The sequence below is a fragment of the Nyctereutes procyonoides genome, unplaced genomic scaffold (genome assembly GCF_905146905.1).
Source record: "Nyctereutes procyonoides isolate TBG_1078 unplaced genomic scaffold, NYPRO_anot_genome, whole genome shotgun sequence".
Taxonomy (NCBI): domain Eukaryota; kingdom Metazoa; phylum Chordata; class Mammalia; order Carnivora; family Canidae; genus Nyctereutes; species Nyctereutes procyonoides.
This window is the reverse complement of record NW_026575126.1, coordinates 48,819,548-48,847,193: the sequence shown is the minus strand read 5'-3', so window position 1 is coordinate 48,847,193 and position 27,646 is coordinate 48,819,548. Positions and strand designations below refer to the sequence as shown.

Sequence of the window (27,646 nt, the reverse complement as noted above, 5' to 3'; positions counted from 1 at the left end):
TGTTTATTTGAGCATTACTTATGCTAGCCAAGATATGGAAGCAGCCCAAGACGAAAGGATAAAGAAGATGTGAAGATGTGATACACACAGAGGAATATTACTCAACTATAAAAAAGAATATTTTTCCCATTTGTGACCATAGTGATGGACTAAGAGATTATCCTAAGTTAAGTAAATTAGAGAAAGACAAATACCAAAGGATTTCACTTATATGTGGAATCTAAAAAACAGAACAAATGAACAAAACAGACTCAAAAATACAAACACACTGGTGGTTGCCAGAGGGGAGATGGGATGCAGGGATGGGTGAAATAAGTGAAAGAGGATTAAAAGGTACAAATGTCCAGTTACAAAATAAATCACAGGGATGTAAGGTACAGTCCAGGGGCTAAAGTCAATGACACTGTATTAACTCTACTAACTACATCTATGCTGGTGAGCATTTCACAATGTATATAAATGTCAAATAACTGTGTTGTACACCTGAAACTAGTATAATATTGTATGTGGACCATACTTCAATGAAAACAAACAGGATTTAAAGTGCAAACAAGGCCCCTGGCTCCGAAATTTGTGTTTCTGTCGCGGCTAGTACATCTTAGACAGAGGGTTCCACATGAGGATGACACCCCAAATGTAAGCCCGTGGTGGATTGCGGCCACTGGTTTCACTTACCTCGGGAAGGGAGGACTGGGCGCTGCGTGTCTGCTTGATGGCCTCCTCGTAGCGGGGAGGGTCTTTTGTCTTGGGGACCGGGCTCCCGAACAGGGAGTGCTGGACGACACACTGCTGGGGTGGCGGTGGTGAGGCGGGCTGAGGCAAACAGAGGGAGGTAGATGTCAGCTCTAGCAGCAAGCTTCCCTGAGCCCTGGCCCTGGCGACGTGGGGCTCTGCCCTCAGCAGAGCAGGGCAGCCCCATCACAGTATTCGTCAGTTCATGAGCCTTAGGATCTGGGACCTGTATGGCTGGCAAGGGACCATCTTGAGTGGGAAAGGTTATCCTTACTGTGCTAACAGCTAAGCTGCCCCTTAACAACTGTCACCCACAGCATTTTGGCTGTTTTGTCCCACGCATACTGATACTTAGTCCAAGGCGAAAGCGCGGGGCTTTGGAACGCTTTAGGACGGTCGTGAGCTTGCCCAGTCTCTGCAGCCCCGGGCTCGCAGCATTACCTTATTGGAAGTGGCAGGTCCATTCTGCAGGGATGGAAGTGGTGCATTTCTGGACTGGAGAACACTGGGGGGCGTCTTATTAACAAAGGGCTGCTGGACCCCTGGAGTGGGTGCTCTCTGATACGGGAGAACTGTATTCGATGCTGAGTTTGTGAAAACCTGTAATGAACCAATATTTTCTATTGTTTGTTTTTCTGCTCTTCCTAGCAGAGAAAACCATGTTTTAGGACAGGGGTCGGCAGACTTAAGAGCAACCAAGGGTTCAGTTTAGGCTTGCAGGCAATGGGGTCTCCGAGGTAACGGCTCACCTCTCCCCCGCAGCCAAGAAGCAGCCTCAACCATACAGAAATAAATGGATGGCACTTGGTTCCAGGAAAACTTTATCTACAGAGACAGGCATGGGCTGGACGTGGCCCTCAGGCCAGGGGTTGCAGACCCTGATTTTCCAATGTCAATCATCCCTTTACTGAGTGGCCTGTCTTTGATGGAGGTGTAGACCGCACCTTCTGGGAAGTCAGCATTTGTTCAGTACGCTATTTCTCTTAAACGATAGCTGAATTTCTCCTGTTCCTCACAGGGTGATCTCATCTACTCTCACAGCTTTAATATTCACCATTAAGCTAATAATTCCCAAACCCACCTCTCTTTTCCAACCTTGCTAAGTGCCGAAGCCACATTAATAACGCTTCTAAACATAAGTTCGGGACATCTCAAATTTAATATATTCCAAACTAAACTTTCCCCTTTCCTCCTACCACCTCCAGCCTCTGAGGAAAAATAATTCTTTTTATTTAAAATAATTTATTTTTAAAACTTTGGTAAATGGAGCTGTCAGTGTCTTTGGCTTTCTGCCCCCAGTGCCTGCACAGCTTCGGAATGCGTCCTGAATCAGGCCTCTGTTCTCTGCTGTCCCAATCCAGGCCCTTGCTGGTGATCACTGGAAAGCTGGCACAGCCCCCTCACTGGGCCTCCCTCCCCGTCATCCCTGCCCCACAGACAGAGCCTTGACCCCACACCTGACGGAGCCCCAACACTCCCTGGCTCCTCTGTCCTTAGTGGTGAAACCCTCCTCTCTGGCTGTCATGCAAACCTTCTACCACCTGCCCCCTTTTCTATCCTACCAGAACAGCCACATGTACTGTGGCCACACTCAATTTTCAGGTTTCTTGAAAATGTCTCCAAGTCCTTGTAAGGCTCCATTTAGAATCTGCCCCCTTCTGAGAAGCTCACTCCTGCTCAGTCAGGGGGTGGTGAGGGTTCCCTCTGGTGGAACGACCAAGGGTTTGTTTAGCCCCCATTATGAGCCAAAGGTTTTTGCAGAAGGAGAAGCAGGCTCCCTGCAGGGAGCCTGATGTGGGACTCAATCCTGGGTCTCCAAGATCAGGCCCTGGGCTGAAGGCGGCGCTAAAGCGCTGAGCCAACCGGGCTGCCTGCCCCTAGTATTCTAAAGGAGAGAAACTCATGCCTATGTTTGTATAGTAAATACACGCACATATTTCTTAACCGGGAAAGTATACGTGCGCGCGCGTGTGTGTGTGTCCCTCCAAACAGTATAGCTGCTCTGGGTGAGGAGTTCTGTAAGTGTACTCCTCTTTGAAAAGGCTGAATTTCCTTGTATTTGGTACAATAATTTTTTCCTTTAAAGTGGAATTACTGATCCCCACTTCTAGTATTTTGAGACTTAGTGAACAAGTCCTTATCCTGTCTACATCCTGTTTTTCTCCCTCCTCTCTCTCTAAAAAAAAAAAAAAAAGGAAACTATCTTGACATTTGAACATTCACTAAGCTTATCATTACACTATGTTATTCTGAGCCTGAAGTAAATAAAATACAGCTCTAATTCCCTGCTCACTGGGTTTCCCAGAGGAGATTCCAGAAGAGAGCACATGGTGGTGTGACTACTGATGACATAGGCCTTACTTCTGTCTGTTGCCACAGGGCGTTAGCCCTGACAGTTGACACTACTTTGGGCTGTGTCTAATTATTCAAGTTCTTTTTTTTTTAAATTTATTTTTTTAATTTTTTATGCAGGACTCAATCCTATTCAAGTTCTTTTATGCTGAAGATTAAAATTCTGGGATGAATAATTCTCAAGGTTTATTTATTTATTTATTTTTATTATTTTTTTAATTCTCAAGGTTTTAAAACAGCAAGACCTGGGGTAATGGGTGACTCAGTCAATTAAGCATCCAACTTTTGATTTCAGCTCAGGTTGTGATCTCAGGGTCGTGAGACCAAGCCCCATGTTTGGCTCCATGCTCAGCACAGAGTCTGCTTAAGATTCTCTCTCTCTCTTTCCCCTTCTGCCCCTCCCCACTCTCTAAAAAAACAAATTAAAAAATAAAAAATATTAAGTCCTATTTTTGAGACCTAAAGAGTTTTCTGGCAAGAAGATGTACACAAAGCTCCACCTACTGGATATGAGGGAATTTTGGTAACTTTTGGGGCTGTCACATCAGAACTTTTTGGTAGGAGCATATGCAGAGGTTCCTGAGCCCTAGACCAACAATGTCATTTTAAAGATGAGGAAAATGACACTCAGAGAATATAAGTGAATTCTGTATAAGGCCAACCACGTAGGAAGTGGGGAACCAGAATAAGCAGACCTGGGCCTTCTGGCTCTTAATCTATAAGATGACAAACTCTTATATAAAGATCTTACTGGAGGTAAACCTTTCAGAAAGTATCTTTTTCATCTTCAAGTGTCTCTTCCCAGGGAACAGCATTTTCTTCCCCCACTCCCCAAAGTGATTAATTTGAAAGAAATTTATTTTAAACCCCAGAAAATCCTACATATGAGGATTGAAAACATACTTTTGAAACTTCTACTTGGAAAAGGGGCTTAACTGTTAAGACAAGCTATCTTTCAGTAATAAAGAACTCTCTTCCCCAAATAACTGGGTAATCTGCAGCCAGATGCCATGTGACCTGAGGCCGACCCGAGAGGAGACACATCACACAGAAGAGATGCTTCCCACGAGGAGACTGCTTTTCGGACACTGAAGAGATAACAGTACAAATAAGCAAGAACCTGTCACCCATTAGCATTCACCAACCTTTCTAACTTGCTGAGGCTGACTGAGCACATGTGGCGTGAAAGTATCTTGTTTCTGAGGTACAGTCTGGGCTAAGCCTGAGGACAGGGTGGCAGTTGCTGTCTGAGGCTGAGTCTGGATTCCTGCTTGTGCTGGAGTCTAGGAAGCAAATAAAAAAATCAATTTAATTATCAAAATCAAACTCAGAATCAAGAGTCTGAATGTGGAGACACCTGGCTGGCTCAGTCGGAAGGATGTGCAACTCTTGATCTCAGGGTCGTGAGTTTGAGCCCCATATTGGGTGTAGAGATTACTAAACACACACACACACACACACACACACACACACACACACACACATATAAATTAAAAAAACCTTGGATATGGAATAACTGGTCATGTGGGGATTGTATCTGAAATGGAATAAAATATTTACAGATACATACTTCAATTCATTAACACATAGATTTAAGCCTTAATTCTAAACCAGAGAGTGACACACCAGACCAGTTATTTTCATGTTTATTTCTTCAGTGGTTATGATTTTCATTTGAAAATTTTGAGAAAAGAGAAAACTGAAATAAAGGCCTGCAGTGGCTCTCCACATACTAGGTCAGGGGTTGTAATAATTGTAATAGCAGCGAAGAAATCTGTGAGGCCCAAACTCCTACTTTGAAGTTGCAGGATGTGCTCCCTCTGGGGGCAGTCAGCCACGTGCTGGAGCACACACAGGCCCAGGATAAAACCCAGTTCTTGATCTGACAACATCAACTTTACTGGAACATTTGGTTGGAAAACAAAGGTCGAGAAGAGCTATCTTACAGAGTAGAGTAGACTTTCGATTTCACAGACACTGTAAAGGTTCAATAGGGGAATCAGAATTTCTGCACATGCCAAGAGCCTTCGGGTCATGCTTCCTAACCCCAGGGGAATAGAATCACTCCTTTCTGCCATTAAGAGTGTCCGGGGCATCAAAGTTGAGGAACACTGCCACAAACAGTTTCTGTTTACTGGGGCCCTCACACTTTGTTGAAACCTATCAAAATGCATTCCATAAAATAACTTAAGGTCAATATACAGGTTATGGAGGCATTAAAGGAGATTTCATGCCTACCAGAGTTTCATCACCTGTCTGGGCAACATCCTCACTCCTACGGTTGTGGACACATTTCTCTTAGCTGCCCAATGTGCCTTTGGCATCTTCACCTCACTGGTGTCTTTCAAGAATTACATTTAGGAGGCACCATACAGGAGTGGGTGTAAAAGTGAAAACTGCAGTCAGAATTACCCAGCTCGTGGCCCCAGTTTCCCTATCTCAGTATGGATCTTATCACTTAGATCTTCTGGGAGAAGGGACAGCTAAAGGGAGTAAGCCAGTTAAAGTACATGGATGGGATGCCTGGCTGGTTCAGTCAGGAGCATGCGACTCTTGATCTTGGGATCATGAATTCAAGCCCACACTGGGTATAGAGATTATGTAAATAAATTAAGAAATTAAAAAAAAACAAAATACTTGATGCTGTGACTTGCACACAAAAAGTACACGGTGACACTGACCTTTTTCATGATCCTGTAACTGGTATTTAAAAATGTTTGCATGTGTGATACTGTGTTCACTAAAGATAAAAGGTATGGAAAGTAGAAACCACCCCTGTCTTTACCATCGAAAAATGGCCAGCTAGGAACATTTCTGAATTCTATCCTACGCCCCACACACATCTGCCACTCTGAAGCCTGGTGTGGATGCATTCATGAGGAAGCATTAGGCAAGTCTCAGCTCTCGGCAGGCTGTAAGGCAAAGGAGTTAGAAGACACACTTCACACCTGGAGTTTGAGGCTGCCTACAGGGAGCTGCACTGAGGTGACGCCGGAGCCCTGGATGGACAGTGGCAGCAGCAGCTGAGCAGTTTGTGTGGTCAGTAAAGCCTGAGGCGGAGTGACAACGGTAGGCGGCGGCTGTCCCTGGGAACTCACGTAAAACTGCGGGACGATGCTCTGCTGCTCCGCCTGGGCCCCAGGGACCTCCTGTTTGATCACCACAGCCTTTTTGGCAACAAGGGTCTGGCCCCCTGTCGAGATGGGCGGGCCTACAGAATGGCTGGCTCCTGGGCCAGGCTGCCTGGAGCTGGAGCAGTCACTGAGTGAGGTCTCATCCTTGACGGAGGAACCAACGCTGCCATGTTTCTGATCTGACTTGGTGGCGGAAGAGGCTGGGGTGCCGGCCTGGGGTTCTAGGGGTGGCGGCGGTGGCGGCTGCCTCTGCCCTCGCTTTTCAACCTCAAGCTGCATTTTCAGAACTTCCACAAGCTTCTGCTCTTGTTCCAGTTTCCTCTTGAGCTCCTCGATCTGCTTCTCCTTCTCTTGGAGCTTGCGGTCCTTCTCAGCTGCATCTAGTTCCAGACTTGACAGCGTGCTGCTGGTGGGGCTCGGGCTGTCTTCACTGCCCGTCACTCTCAGTGGGGACGAGCACAGGAACTGCGCTGGAGACATCATGGTCATAATTTCAGTGAAAGTGTCTGCCATGTTTGTGTCCTCAGTACCAAGGCTGGACTGTTCAGAGGGGGATGGTGAGATGGGCAGAGGGGAATTGACGTTCTCAATGTTGCTGGTTCCAGTGGGTGGCAATTCGGCCTTGAAAGAGGAGCCCGAGCTTGTCACAGAGTTGTGTAGTGTTGTTACCGGCAATGCCACGGTGACTTCTGGGTTACTGGTGACGATAGCAGATGCTGGCACAGCCAGGACACTGCCGGCAGCAACGCCACTACTGTTTATTTCCTGGTAGGGTTTCAGGCGTTCGATGAGGTCTGGTTTGGTGCCCGACACTGGAAGACCCCTTAACTTCAGTTCTGTCTTCAGTTCTGATACCTGGAAGTACAAACAAGTCACATCTCTTCTGGCATTGCAACTTCTGACAAATCTATGGGACACTTAGCCTACCTCCGTCAGCTCCCTATTACTACACACAGGCAAGTGGACGGTTTCTCTCCCTAACCCATGTAGACACGCACGGCTACAGACCCTGAGCCCTACAAAGGCCAGTGATAAAGCAAGGGCTTTTACAGGGTAATTCCTGTTATGTCTAAGGATTTAAAACCAGCAATCATGATGATAATCGGTACATTCACTGAGTTTACCATGTGCCAGACACTGCTGGAGATGCTTTATTCTTTTAATTGACCTTCAAGGGAGGTGTGGGTATTATTATTAGTATTTTTATTCCAATTCACAGAGGAGACGGGGGCAGAGAGAGGTTGACTCATTGTGGTTTGAGCCACCATGGATAACCAAAGGCTGCGCTGGCGTGGAAACCCACATACAGGCTGGCCTTGGAGATCAGATACTTGACTGTTACATTTTCCTGCTTCTCCCACACTTGGCAATGAGCAGGGAGGAAAAAAATCTGCCTCTGTAGTCAGAACTGGTTTGATGCCTACACATGCTATATGCTCAAGGAATGAGAATCATTATTGGACATTTTGAAAGAAATTTAATGGACATAAACAGAAGGTACCTCCGTAGAGGTTATCTAATGTTGGTAAAGTTAAAAATCTACTGAAAGCTTACCTACTCATTACTAGACAAATGTGGCAAATCATTTACATTTCTGTGGTACCTATGGGTGAGTAAACTCTACTTGGAATTATCACCTTTAAGTCATCCAAGCTAGAAGGCAGAGGTCCTGGTTTCCTCACAGGAGCAGATGTATTCTGTCTTGGTGTGTTCGGTGTGGTATTGTTCAGAGCTGAATTCCCAGTGTTGCTATTTTTGTCGTTGAGTGGCCTTCAAAAGAACAAGAAAGTGAGAGTTTATAATGAAATAATTTCTGAATTTGATGTTGTTTCTGCTAACAGTTTGACTGTTAACCCATGAAGAGAAGAAATACCACCACGGTCAGGGGTTGGAAGACTCAGTATTATGAAGATTGCAATCAAATGAGATCTCAGTAAAAAAAATCCCTGCGAGTTTTGTTTATCTGCCTCCTTGGTAGGAATTTTGAAGGTGATTCTCAGTTTTATATGGAAATACAAAGAACCAACAAGGGCTAGAAGCAAAGCAAAGCAAGGCTGGAAGAGTCATACCACCAGATACCAAAATTCATTACAAAGTCAGTTACTAAGATTGTGTGCTAGTACAAGGGCAGAACAACAAATGGAAGAAAACAGAAAACCCAGAAACAGACCCTCACAGAGATAGCTTCTTGAGTTATCACAAGGGAAAGGGAAAAGTAGGAAAAGGGTGGTCGTTACAATAAACGGTGCTTGGCCACACTGGATATTCATACAGGAAAAAAATAGGGCCCTTGACTTGACCGCTACCTCACACCATCTAAAAAGCTTAAATGTGAATTATGAAAACAATAAAGCTTTCAGAAAGCTTAGGATAGTATCTTCATGTCCCTTGGGTAGGCAAAGATTTCTTAAACAGTACACAAAACGCACTAAGATGGACACCTTTAAGAGTGAAGTCAAGCCACAGGAGAAGATATTTATAATACATATTTCTGACAAGGCCTCATATCTAGAATATACAAAAAAGCCTTACAAATCAGTAAGAAGAAGACAAAACCCAATGGGACAATGGGAAAATCCTGAGCAAGCCTATCACAAGAAAGTATATCCACTTGATCAATAAACGTGTAAACAAGTACTTAGCCTCAATAGATATGAGGAAAACGAAGAAAAGCACAACAAAATAGCACTGTATACTCAGCAGAACTGCTGTATGATGAATAAGACTGTGGATATCAAGTACCCAGGCATCCAAAGCTCTCAATCACAACAAGGGGAAGTATGAGTTGGCATGACCACTTTGGAGAACTGTTTTAGGCTAACTACTAAAGAAAACTTTCACCTATCTTTTGATCCAGTGGCATTCCTAGAAAGACACATGACAAAGATATACATACGTGAATCAAGAGATACAGGTGAGAATGTTTATTATTATACTGATTCATACTAGCCCCAACTGAAAACAACCCAACTCTCCACCAAGATGATGATGGGTGGATCAATTACAGAACACCAAACGGAGTAAAAATTCACTGCTACTATCTGCACCAGTAAAGATGCACCTCACAAACACAATGTTGAGCAAAAGAAGCCAAACATGTATGTATACTGTAAGATTGCCTTTATATACTGTTCAAAAGCAGGCAAAACTAATCTATGGGACAGAAGTCAGGTAGTCACTGAGAGGGGAAGCAAGGGGGCTTTTTGGAGGTACTGATGATGTTCTATTTCTTGATTTAGGTGGTGGTTATAGAGTTATGTTTACTTTGGCATCAACTGGTGATCATAATCAAGTTATGATTTATGGGCTTCCCCATAACCTATATGTCATTTAAAAAGGTTCTTAAGGGATCCGTGGGTGGCTCAGCGGTTTGGCGCCTGCCTTTGGCCCAGAGTGTGATCCTGGAGTCCTGGGATTGAGTCCCATGTTGGACTCCCGGCATGGAGCCTGCTTCTCCCTCTGCCTGTGTCTCTGCCTCTCTCTTTCTCTATGTGTATCATGAATAAATAAAATCTTTAAAATAAATAAAATAAAAATGTTCTTTAAAAAATGTTGGTGAATTTGTTGTACTTCTGTATTATTCATTTCCCTAAAGTCCTTTCCATATCAAAACCAGATCCCTAACTTCTTGCCTCTATGATACTCTTGGCAACAATGGCATTTCCTCTTCTGGGTGGCTGATCTCTATTAGAGCAAGGTCCACCTGATGGTTGATACTGTAGAGCCAATTCCATCAGAGCACCAGGCTTTATTGTTATATAAACCTTGGTGCTGAAGCGAGGAGACTTTGAATTCCTATTCTGAAACAGGAACCTGAGCCGATGTTGCTTATGGGGAGAGGTCCCCAGTTAGATGAGCTTTGTCAAGTGAGTTTTCAGAAGATCGTGTTTGAAGCCATTTCCAGCCCTGATAACAGCTAACTCTTGACGTCCATTTTGGGCACTTTTAAAATCTGCCTAAATTTTGTGGCAGTTAAATACTTTAAGTATTTGAGATACTTGAAGTTTGGATGGAATGACATATGTCTTATGTATCATTTTTTTCCTTTCTAAAAATTCAGTTTTAAAATCTTACATTAGAATTATGAAAACATGTAATGTAAGTCAGTATTTTTCAACCTTATTTTCATTACTTTCCCTACAAGGATCTTTTTTTAGATTTTTTTTTCCTCACCAACCTCCCAGGGAAATTTTAATACCACAGATGTACTGCATAATTACCTATGTACTATATGTGTGTCTGTGCTTAAATAAAAAGTGCAAGATTCCTCCCAACCAACTTTGGCTCTCTTGTGAACAATATTATCTCCCTGAGAAGGCACAATGTAAATTTATTATTCTATTCATACAGTATTTTTGGTTGAGATTCTACAATATCATACTTGTTACTATGATTAACAGTTCAGTGTTTACTTCAGCCTTTGAAATAACAAGTTGATCTGTTTCCTCCCCAAATTGATGGAGAAATAAAAGGTGGTGTGTGTGGGGACCTTGATGAATGTGATGACAGAAACACAAGTTCAGAAATACAAAGGAACCTTCCAGGGCCTTCCAGCAGGGTGTGGCCACGATGTGACCACAGCCCTGTCCCCTACGGTTGCTGCTCTTCCCAAGGTGGCAGGATTCTTGTGTTATCAAGTAGAATCCCACTGCCGGGGGTGCTACGAGACTACAGGACCTCCACATTGTTTCCTCTTCTGGAATTTTGGTGAGAAGAAACGCTGTATTAGAAAATAATGTCTCCACTTTCAGGACGTGGATATTAAACACAAGTGATGCTCAGTCTTTGTGTGGTGAACTAATACACAACAATAAGCTACCTTTCCTCCTTGTCCTTTTCATGTGATGCTTTCCTTGGGTGGGTGGCATGGCTGCTGCATTATTGGGAATGTTTATGGAGGAGAGGGGGACTGTAGTCTTAGTGGAAAGACAAGGTACTCTTAGAGACCAGCTACCCAGCACCTCAGATATCCTCCTCCCATCTACAGACCTGCCCCAACAGTCCATTTCTTTCATTATCGAAAAGACTATTTCACAGATAGCACACACACAAAAATCCTTTTATGGGATTTTCAGTTTAACAGATTTTCTTGCCTGGAGTGGGGTCAGTAATTTCAGCTCTTCTTGGAGTTACTGGAGGAGGAGGAGGACGATGTCATGTGTTGAGTGTGCTGCTCGATATATCGTAAGGAGTACACGGATGGGAGCCAGGGTTCACGCTCGCATCCCTGCTGCCTGCACTGCTCAGAGCATTGTAAGGAGCACACAGATGGGAGCGAGGGTTCGAGCTCGCATCCCTGGTGCCTGCTGCCTGAGGGCAGAGGCAGGGGAGGATGCCTCCCTCAGGCCCAGACAAAGCTGTAAAGCGGCGGCAGTTTGCCTCTGATACTTTTCCAATTCTCTTTGGTCTTCCCTGGTTCCCTTCCAATGTCAACATCTCACTCAGGCCTGCTTGCTCTTAAAATAATAACATGCAACACAAATTCTTTCTTCATCACTGTGCCCCGATGTTTTAGATTTAAGTACTTCACAGTAAGGTCTGAATGACTAATAGGTCTAATCTTCTTCGAGATATCAGGGTCTTAAGAGAAAAAAGTGAATTGATAATTGTTAGCATATGAGAAGGGGTTTCTTAACAGAGGGGCTTTTTAGTGGGTCTTACTCCTTTTCTATTCCTAGAAAATAGGGCTCCCTAGGGAGGAATGCTTAAGCATATGTGTAGAAAGCAGGAGTCAAGTTTCTACAGATTATAAATTGGGTGGCTTGGTCACCAAAAATATTTTTTATTTTAATGAAATTTTCCATCTTTTTTTAAGAGTTTGAGTTGAATGTAAATATCCCTTTCTGCTAAAAACTGAGGGAAATGAAGGACGAGTCTTTGCATTTTTATGTTATGCTTCCAGAAAATGCATACTAAGGATGGCTATCTAAAAATTTCCTTTAGCACATCACTAAAATTTGCTATGGATGCCTTGCTATAGATTCAGTCTTGGAAGCTGTTGGAACTCACTTCCTTCTGTCCCTCCCAACTGGACTCAGACTCAGGAAACATGTTCCCTCTCCACAGTTGTTGGTTGCTGAGACCTTAGTTGTCTTTGAAACATCTCTCATCTGTTCCTTCCTTTCCGTTATCAACGCCCTTTCATCTTCTCACATCTACTTTGTTCTGAAAATTGTCTTTCCTGTTTCCAGACTCCCCTTCATTACCAGCATCAAACAGTTCTTTCTCATGCTTTGATTTCACCACAACAGCCTTCTGAATCACCTACCACATCAAGATTCAAGGCTGCTCATCTGCAAGCTCCTCCAGACAGTGGTTCTACTCACTTTTGTCTTCTACTTTTCTCAAAAGCTAATCACATTCTTTATTCGGGCTATTTTTCTCATCATCCAACAAATAGTCATCGCCCACTCCTTCCTCTGTCCTTGCACCAGGATCATTCTCCTATGTTTGAAAGGGCCCTTCCCTTCTTTCAGGCTCTTTCCCATATAAATATCCCACTTTTTTTTTTTTTTTAAATATCCCACTTTTTCATAAAGCTTTCCTTGACCACTCCAGCTTCTATACTCGTCTGCCTGTTTTTTTAATTCATTTTTTTGAAAATTTATTTATTCATGAGAGACACAGAGAGAGGCAGAGACACAGGCACAGGGAGAAGCAGGCTCCATGCAGAGAGCCCGATGTGGGACTCGATCTGGGGACTCCAGGATCACACCCTGGGCTGAAGGTGGCGCTAAACTGCTGAGCGGGTTAAACAGGGACCCAGGGATCCCCCCCCCCTTTTTTTAAACTGTTTATAACAGGCTGCACACTGTTTATGCTTTTCTCATAGCACCTGATGCTATCTGGGTGAATAATATGCAAATCTTCCCTGGGGAGTAATTGTGAAAAGTCACTTCTAACTTGAAAGGTCCGGAATGTATTTCTGAGGACAGAAACTGGACCAGAACGCAGGCTGTTTTCACTGGGACCCAGGAAGTCCCCTGTATGCTACACTTTGATGACACTCAACACCAATAAATCACAACATCCAACCTTTAGACACCAGTGGTCCTCATCAGAAGACCACGGTACAAGCCCCCAGCCCGTACTTGAGTGGCGCCGGCAGGATGGTCTGGTAGTTGTAATGCTGCTGCTGCTGGCTCAGGATCTGGAGCTGTAGAAACAACTGCTGCTGCTGGAGCAGGCGGGCGTAGTTGGAGTCCATCTGCGGCTCGCTCTTCTCACCTTTCTGGTCGGGAGGAATGTACTGGTGGTACTTCAGCTTCTTAACGCGGGGCTTGGGCTCTTTGCACTTTTTGCTGCGGTGTTTGTCATTAGGATTCTTGGGATGGCTTTGCTATTTTTGAGAAAGAGAAGAACATTTTAAGGGATGCCATCACAAGCGGCCTATGTCACTGGGTGCCCAAATGATCTGAAATACAGAGGTGGTGCACCCCAGAACCTGGGGTGGCTGCTTGGGAAAGTGATAGTATTAAATACATTTCCAGAGCCAGAGAAGTGTATACGCTTCCTCTGACCAAGACGTCTGGCTCCTAAGAACTGACCTTCTCCTGCTGCTCTGTTCCCTCAGAGCCAGAGAACGATATTCAGCTCAGCATTATCTATTGGGTTTCAACAAGCAGTCACTTGAGGTGTCACATGTAGACACACTTCTAATGGTATATAGAACAGACTATAAAGTTATGTATTCTTTTTTTTAAGCCTTTTTTTAGAGGGGAGTGGGGAGGGGCAGAGAGAGAGAGATGGAGAGAGAGAATCTTAAGAAGGCTCCATGCCCACTGCAGACCTTGATGCAGGGCTCGATCTCATGACCCTAAGATCATGGCCTGAGCCAAAATCAAGAGTCACTTAAGTGATGGAGCCCCCCAGGTGCCTGCTCCTCAAGTTATGTATTTCTAAGGAAAATGTATATCAAATACTGCAATCTCACATTATTAATCAATTCACTGTCATCTGCTTGTTGTGCTGTTAATAACAGATTTTTATCCCTGATCTTTTCAAAGCGGTTACAATGGATGGAGTCTGGGTTATGGAGGTTGTACCCTAACTGTTATGTAATGATGAAACCACTGACTCGGCCGATCAGGAAGGCACCTATGGAAAGAGAGAGGGAGAGGGACAGACACACAGTAACCAGGATGTCTCAGGCTAAATCTGCTATTACCTATACACTGGCATGTTCTCTCACAAAGTGAGGGTGGGGAACAGCTTTCCTCACAGAAAAATCCACAGAACTGTGGGCTGTTTCCTACTGTGTATCTTACTTTTCCCCTGTAGCACAGTCCTAGGATCTCCGATCTGGCCTCTGAATCTCACATTCTCAAACAGTACCTCCTGCCCTAGAGTCAAAGGAAGGAGACACAAGTGAGGGGAGAAATTTGGAGAGGAGAGATGGGTCACCATCCAAACTGTCTCTGTGCCATCCGTGCCACACGTCTGGGGATAGGGCAGAGGAGGAGAGCTGATGTTATTAGCTCAGCTGCCACATGCCACACTCTGGAATTTCTGGCTCCAGTACTACGTGATGGAAGATGGTGAGATACACTTAGTGTGCCCCAGAGCCACAGACACTGGGCCGCACAGACACAGAGAGGCTGGAGGAGAAGCAGAGCCTTGTGTGCAGGAGGGTGGAGGCCAGGACAGTGCTAGAGGGTGGATGGAAGTGAGGAACCTGCACCAGGCCAACGGAGCTGCCCTGTGTTCCTGGGGAGGCAAAAAAAAAGGCTCACCTGCCCTGCAGGAAGGAGCCTGGACCCTGCCTGGCCTCGTGGCTTCTTCTGCCCTCACTTCCTCATCTGGAAGGTGCTTTCTAAAAGTTTGAAATCAGTGTTCTTCTATGTTTGGCAAAAGCCGTATCTGACATGATGACATTATTCCTCTGTCTATCCATGCCCCTACCCTTTATTTAGCAGTTCTAAATACACTAAAAAAAAAAAAAAAAAAAAAAAAAAAACTTTACATGTATACTACATATTTAAAAGTTTGATCTTCTGTAGTGTTGATTCACTGAATTATTTGCACCAAGTAAAAAGTAGGGACCAGTACCACCAATCTGCAGCTTATCTGAAGAGTAAACCAAGCTTCAAAAGGGCAAATCTGCTAAATCAAAAAACACAGCTGCTTGTCTGAAGCCTTTAACCTGTCATGTAATATATCTGGAATACCACTGAGACTGACCTTGTATATAAAATCCAAAATTATGTTACCATTAAAGAGATCTGTTTGTGAGGCTCATGACTCCCAAATGCTGTGCTAAAGCGGCTCTATCTTACTGTCCTCCCAGTGTTCCTCTCATCTTGGCAGCCTGGATGGTAGCAGAATTGAGGACTGCTGATAAAATGTATACTAAAGCCTTTCTGCATGGCTCCAGGAGTTGCACGGAGACCAAATTTTGCACGGTTCTTCCATGACTACAGAACAATAGGGCATTTGTTGAAGGTGGTAGTTTCCAATACTAAGGCGTGATTGAGCAAGTCTGCCTGTGGTTTTGTTTTCAAGGTTTCAGACCAAAAGCCAGGCTGGGGCAATGCAAACTTGTGCCTCTGTGTTCCACGTACAGGGCCACAGACAAACCACCAGTAAAGACCTCAAACCAGCATGTGTGCAGGGAACCCACCTTTACCAGTGCTGGCCCAGGCTTTGCTGAGGACACAGTGTTGGTGGGGAGAACAGGAGCTGTGGACCTGGTGGGGGGCTGATCCGTAGGAGTTTTCAAGAATTCAGGAACTGCTGGGGATACTGGAGTAAACTGGTGGAAAAGGCAGAAAGGGAACAAGTCTGTGAACTCAATGAAATAAAATTAGAAAAGCCAGAATTAGAAGGGAATGACCTCATTTTTTTTTTAAGTCAACTAGAAAAGAAACAAAAGAAAGATATACTATTATGTCTGAGACCCAGATGTTGGAATAACATGCATTACCTCGATGGAGCCAATTAGTCTTTGCCCCAACAGCAATGAAAAGCTCAAGCTAAATAAGGTTAGGTTGACTCCACCCTAGTAGTGTTTTCTTAGAAATATGGTCAGAACCACCCTGTTTTGGCAGAAGAAAAGTCCAAGACTCTTGTAAAAATGATCAAAACAATACATAAAACTTGTAAGGTTCTCCTGCTGTAGGAATCACAGTAATGATTCTGCTGAATTCAAATGTGATATTTAGCCTTTGTTGCAGGGTCTGATCAGCCTCTATAGCACACCCCAGGCCTGGTAACATTTTGTAAGAAAGCTCCTATTTCCTGGAGGTGCACTCCAAGTACATGTCTTTAAATGTGCTTTCCAGCTTATGTCCCTGTGTCCAGGCCTGAATAGTGCTCTCCTTAACCACTTCCCCCATTTCTCACAGTGAGAGGGCATCTGAAGAATGTATTTTGATTATATTGACTTGTTTCACTGATGGTGCACCCTCACACCTAAAGCAAGAAGCTAATTTGTTACCAGGCCAAGCAAGCAACCACCAGACCTCAATTTGGAGTTGTGTATTAACAAAGGAAGTTACCTGCAGAAGGCTCTGATAGCTTTTCTCAACAACCTAATGACCCATTTCCACTAACAGTCTACTTTAGATAGATTTTAAGGATTCATTCACCGGAAAGAGATATTACTATTCTAACAAATCTGATTATTGCTACAAGGACTTAACTATTACCAGCCTTATTTTAAGGAAAAAACATCTTCCTTTATCACTTCCACTCCCTGACGCAACTCTCGAATTCATTACGAGAATTAAAGTCAGTTCTTTTGCTGATGTATTTGGGTTTAAGAATAGCACACTGTATTTTCCCTTCTTAAAATAAATGACCTGAGAACTCAGAGGCTATTTAGCAGCAAGAAATATGAAGTTTGGCACATACTAGTTACTCAATAAATATTTGTGTAATGGGTGAATGGAAATTCCTTGTGGCTTTACTCATGCGGGGTGAGACTCTCAAGGCCAGCTGAGACTGTGAATATGTGTGTGGGTGTGCAATGAACTGTGCTTGCTCATGTGGGCACTCTCTCCCAGCTCGCTTTTCCTTTTTGTCACTGATTTCAGCTTTTAAGTAATTATTACTGTCAGCATTGACAATAAAAAGACTTGACTTTTTAAAGATCGCTACATAGTAGCCCCCTTAGCCATGGTTTATTGTTCTGCATTTTCAGTGACCCGTGAGCGTCTGTGGTCCTGAAGCAGATGACCCTTCTCTGACATACCGTCAATGCTATGTATCACATGCCTATAACGTTCACCTCACTTCATATCATCACGTAGGCACTGTATCCTCACTATTAACACTACAAGTCAAAGGAGGGCAAGTATAGGATGGTAAGATATTTTGAGAGTGAAAGATTACTTTCACATAACTTTTACTACACTACATTGTTTGAACTGCCCTATTTTATTATTATAGTTAATCTCTTACTGTCCTTAATTTATAAACTGAACTTTACAGTGATTGGTGTATAAAGGAAAAAACAGTATACACAGTGTTGGGTACTATTCATGGTTGCAGGCATCCCCTGGGGGTCTGGGAATGCATCCCCTATGTATAAGGGGAGACTACTGTACTCAATTCCATTCAAACAGAAGTGGAAGAAAGGGACTTTTCAGAGAGTCTTGTCACCTGTGTTCCAGGCTGACTTCTGCCCCCAAAAGGCCTTGAGCCACGCTGCCTCCTCAGTGAACCTCTGACATGAAGTGGAGGGTCATGGTCCACTAACCATTGCTTTAAACGATGTAGTTTTAAGTTATTTGTGTTCCTTTAACTTTGCACATTTTTTGGAAGTGAGGATATTTATCTCTGGGTCAATTTTCACACAGGGAGAAACATTCCTTGGCTGTTAATAACTGGCATATGAAGTGGAATCACATACTTGAATATATACATTTATATATGATAAATAAATATATTTCCTTGCACATAAATTCTAACCTGGCAAGCTATTTTTCCAGTCCAGCCCCCACTGACTGATATGATAGCTATGATGCATTTGAGAGTAGTCAGTGTTAATAATCTGAAAAACAATCCAGAAGCATGAATGTGGTATCAATTATGTTTGAAAATGTTTCTCCTATATTTCTAGCCTTGTCTAATTGACTTCAGCCTTGAATACTGATACTCTCATCTTATTAGCTCTTTTCATATTTCAGTGTGACTTTGCTACCCAGAAAACCACAGATCCCACTGTAACATAGGAATAACCCAAATGAGATACAGTGATTATTAACATTACTTAATCTGAAGATAAATTCTGGTAAAAAGGAAGAAATGGCTAGACTCTTATTTACATTTTGCCAGTGTTTTTTGTGTGCCTTAGAAACAACCCCTCAAACAATCTTACATCCTATCTAGATGTTGGGATCCCAGTGGCTAGAGTAACAACAACAACGACAAAAGTCTAAGATCTAAACAGCAGTACTTCTGAAACGACAGTATTCCAAAAGGTATAAAAAGAATATCCAGGCCATAAAGGATACTTACTATACTTATTTTGTTCCACAGTAAAGTGAGCAATATGTTAAAATCTTAAAAGAATGCTTTAAATGTTTAAATTTCCACTGAGACCTAAGTTCACCTTTTGTACTTTCAAAATTTAATCTCAAAATGATTCAGAATCTTTTCTCCAAGGAAACAAAAGAGCTGCAAACTTTGTTTTATTGGATCTGACCACTGTTCCCAAGCTACAGGTCTTATGACCTCCAATTCAACTGTCATCACGACACCATGACAAGAAAAGTCAGAAAAACATTGTTATCTAATGATGAATATTGAGGCTTTAAATAAAACTGAAAAAGTAAGCCCTCTGAACCTTAACGATTGACTTTTCACTTCTTAGAAATTGCTAAGGGAAAGTTCTGCTACAAAAGAAAAAAATAAGTCTGAGTAAATGTTTAAGCTGATTAAAATTTTACAATGTATCAGGTGTCTGCCCTGGTTCCTTGCATACACTTGTCAAGGACCAATCACAGTTCTTTGGTAAGTTCTTTTTTTATTAGATTTCTTTATGGGATCTAGAGGGGCAGAAACTGGGTATTTAAAAATAAAGCTTTTTTTGTACTGTAGATTTTAAAACTAAAATAAATGTGTTTTTGATTTAGGATGCAGCAGCAATCTTAATTAAGATGGGAATATGCAAATAAATTCAAAATGCAATTATTCTTTAAATATTGTTTCCATATTCTGATCCCCAGACAAATAAAATGAACACTAGTCAATGCATAAGTTGAATACAGATCAAAAACACATGCTTTGTTGTATATTTAATAGATGGATATTTTATGTTAATTCTACTTTTGTTAAAATATATCACTTAGCACTGACCACTCTGTTTATACAATGCATAGTTAAAAGTTTAGGCATTTCATTTTTAGTACAAGGAGTTGAACATTACTCTTTTGGCAATATCTGGTGGATCTTTAACTGGCACTAGATGACTTGATTAGTAGTGAGGATTTGCATGTATCCCTTATTTAAAAAACTGATTATTTTTAAAAAGTTGTGGTAAAAAATATCTAATAAAAGTCACCATTTAAACCATACAGTGGTTTAAAGCATATAGTTCTATGGCATTAAGTGCATTCTCGCTGTTCTGTAACTCTCACCAACACCCATCTCCAGAACTTTTTCATCTTCCCAAACTAACATTCTCTATCAATTAAACAAGTCTCCATCTTCGTCTCCCACCAGCTCCTGGCAACCACTATGTACTCTATGTATGAGTTTGACTATTCTGGGTACCTCACAAGAGTGGAATCATACAACATTTTTCCTTTTGTTTATTTCACTTAAGTGTAATGTCCTCAAGTTTCATCCATGTTGTAGTGTGGGTCAGAATCTCCTTCCTTTTTAAGGCTGAACCATATTCTATTGTACGTATATACCATATTTTGTTTATCCATTCATTTGTCACTGGACAAAAGGGATGCTTCTACCTTTGGCTGTTGTGGCTAATGCTGCTATTGAACATGGCTGTACAAATACCTGTGCCAGTCTCTTCTTTCAATTCTTTTAGGCAAATACCCAGAAGTGGAATTTCTGGATCACAGGGTAATTCTAGTTTTAGCTTTTTGAGAGAAGTACTATACTATTCTCTATAGTGATGCCACAAGGATTCCAATTTCTTCACATCCTTACCAACATTTCTTAATTTTTGTTCTTTGGAAAATAGCCATTCTAATGGTGTGAGGTGGTATCTCATTGTGGTTTTGATTTGCATTTCTTTAGTGATTAGTGCTGTTAAGCATCTTTTCATGTGGTTACTGGGTATCTGTTTAATCTTCTTTTTCCTTTCTTTTTTCTTTTCTTTTCCCTCCCTCCCCCCTCTTTCTTTAATTTTTTAAGGGGTAAGGGACAGAAGGAGAGAGAATCTCAAGCAGGCTCCACACTCAATGTGGAGCCCTGATGTGAGACTCGATATTATGAACATGAGATCACAAACTGAGCCAAAATCAAGAGTCAGACACTTAACTGACTGAGCCACCCAGGTGCCCCGTTTCTTTCTTTCTTTTTTTTTTTTAAAGATTTTATATTTATTTATTTATTTATTTGTTTGTTTGTTTATTTATTTAGTTAGTTAGTTAGTTAGTTATTTGAGAGAGAGCACATGAGCATGAGTGGAGGCAGGGAGGCGGGGGGGGGGGAAGAGGCAGGCTCCTCACTGACCTGGGAGCCCAACTTAGGGCTCAATCCCAGGTCCCCAGGATCCTGACCTGAACCAAAGGCAGACACTTAACTGACTGAACCACCCAGGTGCCCTTATCTTCTTTAGACAAATGTCCATTCTGGTCCTTCACCCCTTTTTAAATCAGGTTACTTATTTTTCTGTTGACTTGTGGGAGTTGTGTATATATTCTAGGTATTAACCCCTTATCAGATATGTGATTTGCAGATATTTTCTCCCATTCCATGGGCTGCCTTTTACTGTTATTAATGCCCTTTGATGCAAAGAAGTTTTTCATTTTGATAAAGCCTAGTTATTTTTTCTTTTATTGCCTTGGCGTCACATCCAAGAAACCATTGCCAAATCCAGCGTCATGAAGCTTTCCTATGTCTTCTAGGAGTTTTATAGTTTTAGGTCTCAGTCAAAATGACTATTGAGGCCAGAATGTGGAAGCAAAGTAGGTATTAGAATTACTATTATTCATTTTTGGTAACTGAGTTATGGTACTTGTATAGACTATACAGTTGAAGAAATAATGTTATGTATGTATTCCTTAAATTATATAAGTAAAAGTCATCATGATGAGTCATAAAAGGATGACAGAGGATGCCGTGCTGGAAAAGGGTCTTAGGAAGAATCTCCAACTGTTGTCTTAATAAAAACAAAGTCATTGATTCAAACCTTGTGCAGGCCAGACAGACGTTCTCTTGATGACTTCTACCCCAGGTAACACATGTGAAGCAAGCAGCTCAGTGCCTGGCCCAAAGGAGTGCTCAGCATATGTTGGCCAGTACTTTTTATCCCTCATCTCAATTATATTTGATAAACTTTGACTTATTTATAAACTTGGTTTATTCTGTCCAGTGTACACTTCAGACACTTCCCTACTTGTCACAGGAGAATGGAGGTCAGAACTAGGATAGAACGTGACCTCATGTTAATGCTGGAAACCAGCGCAAAATCAAAGCATGAATAGTAGCGGTGTCCTTTTGGTATGTAAGTTATAAGAAGCAAGATCAGGTTACAGTACAAACTAGAGCCAGTATCTTGGATACCCTAATTCAGGCCTTTACTGATAAGCATCTGTAATAAAACTTAGTCTAATTTTGATCATGTTATGTATGTGTACATGGATTACCTGTTAGACCTTGCTCATCCTCTTTGTTATCTTAAACCTAAGGTCTCTATTATTTTGGAAAAGGTCATGTACCTGAAGGTTGCTTGACACAATGGGAAAAAAGTGCACCAAGTTCCCCTAACCCAGTCTTCATGAAAGTACACTGAGTACCTGAGCCACAGGGTCCCCGTCAGCACTACTTCCAATTCACCACAGGGATTGTCCCTATAGCACAGACTGAAGATGAACACAGATCCTATCAGGTCACGCTTACAGTTAACCATGTGGGTGCTTAAAATAAATGATGAATTAAATGGCTTAAGAAATCGCTGAGAGGGCAGCCCCGGTGGTGCAGTGGTTTGGTGCTGCCTGCAGCCTGGGGTGTGATCCTGGAGACCCGGGATTGAGTCCCACATCGGGCTCCCTGCATGGAGCCTGCTTCTCCCTCTGCCTGTGTCTCTGCCCCTCTCTCTCTGTGTCTATGAATAAATAAATAAAATCTTAAAAAAAAAAAAAAAAGAAATTGCTGAGAGAAAAAAAAGTCCTGGGATTAAAAGCACCAGTGAAGCAGCTCCTGCTGCCCACATGTGGCTAGCTGTTCTTCATTTTCTGCAGCTTTTCCATTGTTCAAGAGGTGCTTAGGCATAAAATAAGCTAAGCTCCAATATGTGATGTGTGTTCCATTAATGTTCTGGCAAATTCCTTTCCAGCTGTACTTTGATCAGAATTGAAAAGAAAAAAGTCCAGGGAAAGGCAGTGTTAGTCTCTTAACAGACCACACAGAAATACATATTTCAAGAATAATTCTGGGGGGAGGTGAAATGTACATTTTGAAGGAAGTATATGGTAGTGTATTATACTGTCCATGATGTAAAGTCATTAGAATTTTAGCACTGCGATTGGAAGAAAAGAGCCTGGAAAATCTGTTCCTTACCTAAATATTATATGTTAATTTTTTTTTTTTGGTAGGGAATATAATTTTTATTTGAATACTTTCCTAAAGGACTCAATCCTCTCTATCTGTGAGTTCTAAAAAAGAATTCAGGAGACAGTGTGTCACAATACATTTTGGAATAAAGCAAGCCATAAAGATATCTTGAACCAAATTTTAAGTAATTATCTTAAATATAACTTCTAAAGAAATGAAAAGAAATTCCCTGCATTGGCTCTGAACTTTTTATTAGGCCAAAAAAAAAAAAAATGAACAGGGAAATTAGAAAATTGTGTTTAAGCCATGGAATTAAATGTGCAGCATGAGGGATCCCTGGGTGGCGCAGCGGTTTGGCGCCTGCCTTTGGCCCAGGGCGCGATCCTGGAGACCCGGGATCGAATCCCACGTCGGGCTCCCGGTGCATGGAGCCTGTTTCTCCCTCTGCCTGTGTCTCTGCCTCTCTCTCTCTCTGTGTGGCTATCATAAATAAATAAAAATTAAAAAAAAAATAAATGTGCAGCATGAAATGATGACTAATTAGCATATGAAAAACCTTGGTTCAGGCAAACAAGAAGCAAAGCAAAATCGATGACAGTTACTCCAATAGTGATCTGTGAACCCGTTAGCTGCCAGCAATGGACATGTGTTGCTACCTGACTACCTTTATTTATTTATTTATTTATTTATTTATTTATTTATTTATTTATTTATTTATTTATTTATTTATTTATTTATTTATTTATTTATTTATTTATGATAGTCACAGAGAGAGAGAGAGGCGCAGAGACATAGGCAGAGGGAGAAGCAGGCTCCATGCACCGGGAGCCCGATGTGGGATTCGATCCCGGATCTCCAGGATCACGCCCTGGGCCAAAGGCAGGCGCCAAACCGCTGCGCCACCCAGGGATCCCTTATATAATATGTCCAGAACAGGCAGATCCAGAGACAGAAGCAGACTGATGGTGGCCTAGGACTGGTGGAGGGGATACTGGGGAATGACTGTAATGGGTATGGGCTTCTTTTTTGGGATGATGAAAATGTTCTAGAATCAGATAGTGGTGATAGTTGCATAGTTCTGTGACTATGCTAACAACCACTGAACTAGACATTCTAAAAGGGTGAATTTTCCCAGTGTCATGTTTTACAGAAATAGAAAAATCCATCCTAATATTCATGTGGAATCTCAAGTAGCCAAAAGTAGTCTTAAGGGCAGCCTGGGTGGCTCAGTGGTTTAGTGCCCAGGGCATGATCCTGGAGACCTGGGATCGAGTCCCATGTCAGGTTCCCTGCATGGAGCCTGCTTCTCCCTCTGCGTGTCTCTGCCTCTCTCTGTGTCTCTCGTGAATAAATAAATAAAATCTTAAAAAAAAAAAAAGAACAAAGTTGGAGGTCTCCCACTTCCTGATTTCAAAATTTATTACAAAGTGATAGTAATCAAAACAGTGTGGTCCTGGCATGAAGAAAAACACATAAGCTAATTAAACAGAATACAGAGTCCTTAAATTATTATGCATATGGTCAAATGATCTTCAACAGAAGTGCCAAGACCATTTAATAGGGAAAGGACTGTCTTTTCAACAAATGATGCTGGGAAAACCGGATATCCACATGCAAAAGAATAAAGATGGATCCTTATTTATACCAAATACAAAAATTAAAATGGATTAAAGACCTAAATATAAGGCAAAAACACATAAATATAATATTTAAATAAATAAGTATATTTTAATAAAAAATAAATATAAAAACCTAGGAGAAAACACAGAGAAAAAGCTTCATGACACTGGACTTGGCCATGATTTCTTAGTAGAATACCTAAAGCACAGGTGACAAACCCAAAAATAGACAAATGGCACTATATTGAACTTAAAAACTGTGCTTCCAAAGACACCATCAGTAGAGGGAAAATGCAACATAAAGAACAGGAGAAAATATTTGCTAACCATGTATTTCTAAAGGGGTTAATATCCAGAATATATAAAGAACTCCTACAACTCAACAGCTAAAAAACAAATAATCTGATTAAAGATGGGCAAAGGACTCAAATAGACATATCTCCATATACAAATGGCCAACAAAGATATTAAAAGATGCTTAACATCACAGTAATCACTGGAGAAAGGCTAATCAAAACCACAATGAGCTATTAACTCACACCACTAGAATGGCTACTATCAAAAGAATATAAATTAATAAGTGTTGGTGAGGATGTGCTGAAATTGAAACCCTTGCATGTTGTTGGTAGGAGTGTGAAATGTACAGCCATTATGGAGAACAGTATGGAGGTTCCTTAATAATTAAAAACAGAATTACCATATGATCCATCAATCCCACTTCTGGGTATATGCCCAAAAAAACTGAAAGCAGGGTTTTGAAGAGATATTTCCAAACCCACGTACCTAGCACCATTACTCACAACAGCCAAGACACGGAAGCAACCCAATATCCATTGATGAATGGATAAAAAAAACATGCTATAATGGAATATTATTCAGTCTTAAAACAGCCTTATCACATGCTACAACCTGAACAAACCTTGAAGACATTAAGTGACATAAGCCAATCACAAAAAGGCAAATATTGTATGATTCCATTTATGAGATCCCTAAAGTAGCTAAATTCATATGTATGTATTTATACATGTACTTACTTAAATTCCAGTATAGTTAACATGAAATGTTATGTTAATTTCAGGGGTACAATACAGTGATTCAATAATTCTTTACTTGACTCCGTGCTCATCATGTTAAGTGTCCTCTTTAATCCCCATCACTCAGTTCACCCATCCCCCCACCCTAAAGTAGTCAAATTCTTAGAAATGGAAGTGGAACAGTGATTGCCAAGGCCTGGAGAAAGGGGTTGGGGGATGCTGTTTAATGGGTCCAGTTTCAATTTTGCAAGACAAAAAAGTTCTGGAGATTTGTTGCACAACAATGAGAATGTACTTAACACTACTGAGCTGAACATTTAAAAATGGTTAAGATGGGAAGAAAAAGAGGGGGATATATTTTATAGTATGTGAATTAAATCCCCAACAAAAGTTATGAGAAAAATTTTTAAAAAGCGAGTTACATAGCCATTTGTAAAATAAAAATATGGATATAAAATTCAAATAAAATATAAGAATCTACTGAAACAAGTTAACGTGTTTGTATCACAGGTGAAAAAAAAATCTCTATTTTCCCACAATTTTAGACTTTTTTTTTGGAAGAAGAAGAAATATAATTACCTGCTATATAAAAAACAAGTCTCAAAACTGTCTCTGTTTAGGGGTAGAAACAAGAAAGGTGATACCTGAGCTGGAGTGTTTGTGGTCACAGGAGACGGCGATTCGCTAACTTTTGGCTCACTTGGGGACGCGGCTGACCCCTGCGACTCCTGGCTGGCTGGCTGGTCTGGAGACAAAGCATCACTGCTGTCTTCGTCAAATGAGAAATCGCCCTGAGTCTGAGGATAGTCCTCCTTCCCAACGCCTAAAGAAAGAAACGATTTTCAACTTATCTTGGCCTTGGAATACCAAGCTTAAAATGATAAAGGAGAAACATTGTTTATTACAAGAATGTAGGAAGTTGGTTTAAAAACATATTTGAACATAATGTACTTCCCAGAGGAAGAACACACCACTACCTATGATGAATACTTGGGGAAAAAAGTCAGACCTGAATCATATCAAGCCTTTGGATCCAACTATCAGTTGCAGCAAGTACAGAAGACAAGAAAAGTTTTTAGTGACACTGGGAATGCTAATGCATTCAGTTAATCCAGTATGTGGACATGCTAGAGAACACAACAAGGCCCGTTCACCAACAGTAAGAAAACCTACCGAGGAAATGAAGACTTAAGTGATAACAGCCAAAGACCAGGTGTGGACCTTGTGTGGATCCTGACTTGGAATACAACTTTTAAAAAACTTTAAGAGATGTGGGAGAAAATGAGGCCATGCCTTGGTATCTGCTGATGAGTCCTACTTCTTGGAGTGGCCCAGTTATACTGACACCTTACCTTGTGGGGCCCGTTTCTTTGAGACTGAATGGAATCATCATTGAATGCATTACTTAGAATCACTGACCACAAATTGCCTAAGAATTAAACGCATACTAATGCAAAATCTTCTTGCATTAGTATTATTGGTTATTATATAATATTATTGGTTAAAATATAATATATTATAATAAGAAGCCCCCAGAGTAATGGAGACTGTAATAGTTTTTATAGTAGGATGTTAATTTTTCAAAATTGCTTGCTGATTAAGTGGTATTATTCCAGATTTTTTTTTTCTGCTGAAACTTATGCCAGAAAAAAAAATGTGTGTGTGGGGGAAGTGGGGAATGGAAACATTTGTAACAAAATATGGTAAGACCAGGATAAAATGGACAGATATTACCATTCTTATTAAATATATCTGTACTCATGTGCTATTTACCTTGCTGAACTAACATTGAACAAGCTACTTATCTTTCCTTTAAGTAAACAAAATAATGAAAAGTCTCTAAAAATCTTAACACAAGAGAAATTAAACAGTATAATGTAGTCAAGTTAACTCAGAAAGCATCATAATGAAATCGGAAACTAATACATCAACCTCAGACATGACAAGAGGAAGCTCTGTGTTGAGTGGTAACAGATGCTAGTCTTAGAATATATAAAACAACAACAATAATAATGGGAACTGGTTTAAGTGTTAACTAATTGCTACTTCACTCAGAAAACAACACTCAATGATTGGTGCTGGCTTTTTAAAT

The 27,646-nt window shown here is 41.4% G+C and overlaps 1 protein-coding gene across 6 annotated transcripts in view; it reads right to left on the bottom strand.

Moving 5' to 3' along the window:
• Positions 1-27,646, bottom strand: part of MRTFB (myocardin related transcription factor B) — a 190,555-nt gene that overhangs the window by 21,080 nt on the left and 141,829 nt on the right. For 5 of the 6 annotated variants that reach the window (XM_055340104.1, XM_055340103.1, XM_055340105.1 and 2 more), the window contains 8 exons: positions 26,199-26,377; positions 15,838-15,969; positions 13,310-13,557; positions 7,856-7,988; positions 6,033-7,073; positions 4,230-4,367; positions 1,174-1,332; positions 676-813 (listed from right to left, as the gene is read on the bottom strand). In XM_055340104.1, coding sequence (XP_055196079.1) covers positions 676-813; positions 1,174-1,332; positions 4,230-4,367; positions 6,033-7,073; positions 7,856-7,988; positions 13,310-13,557; positions 15,838-15,969; positions 26,199-26,377 — 2,168 coding nt within the window. The remainder of the gene's footprint in view (positions 1-675; positions 814-1,173; positions 1,333-4,229; positions 4,368-6,032; positions 7,074-7,855; positions 7,989-13,309; positions 13,558-15,837; positions 15,970-26,198; positions 26,378-27,646) is intronic. The other variant, XM_055340107.1, reaches the window with a different exon arrangement.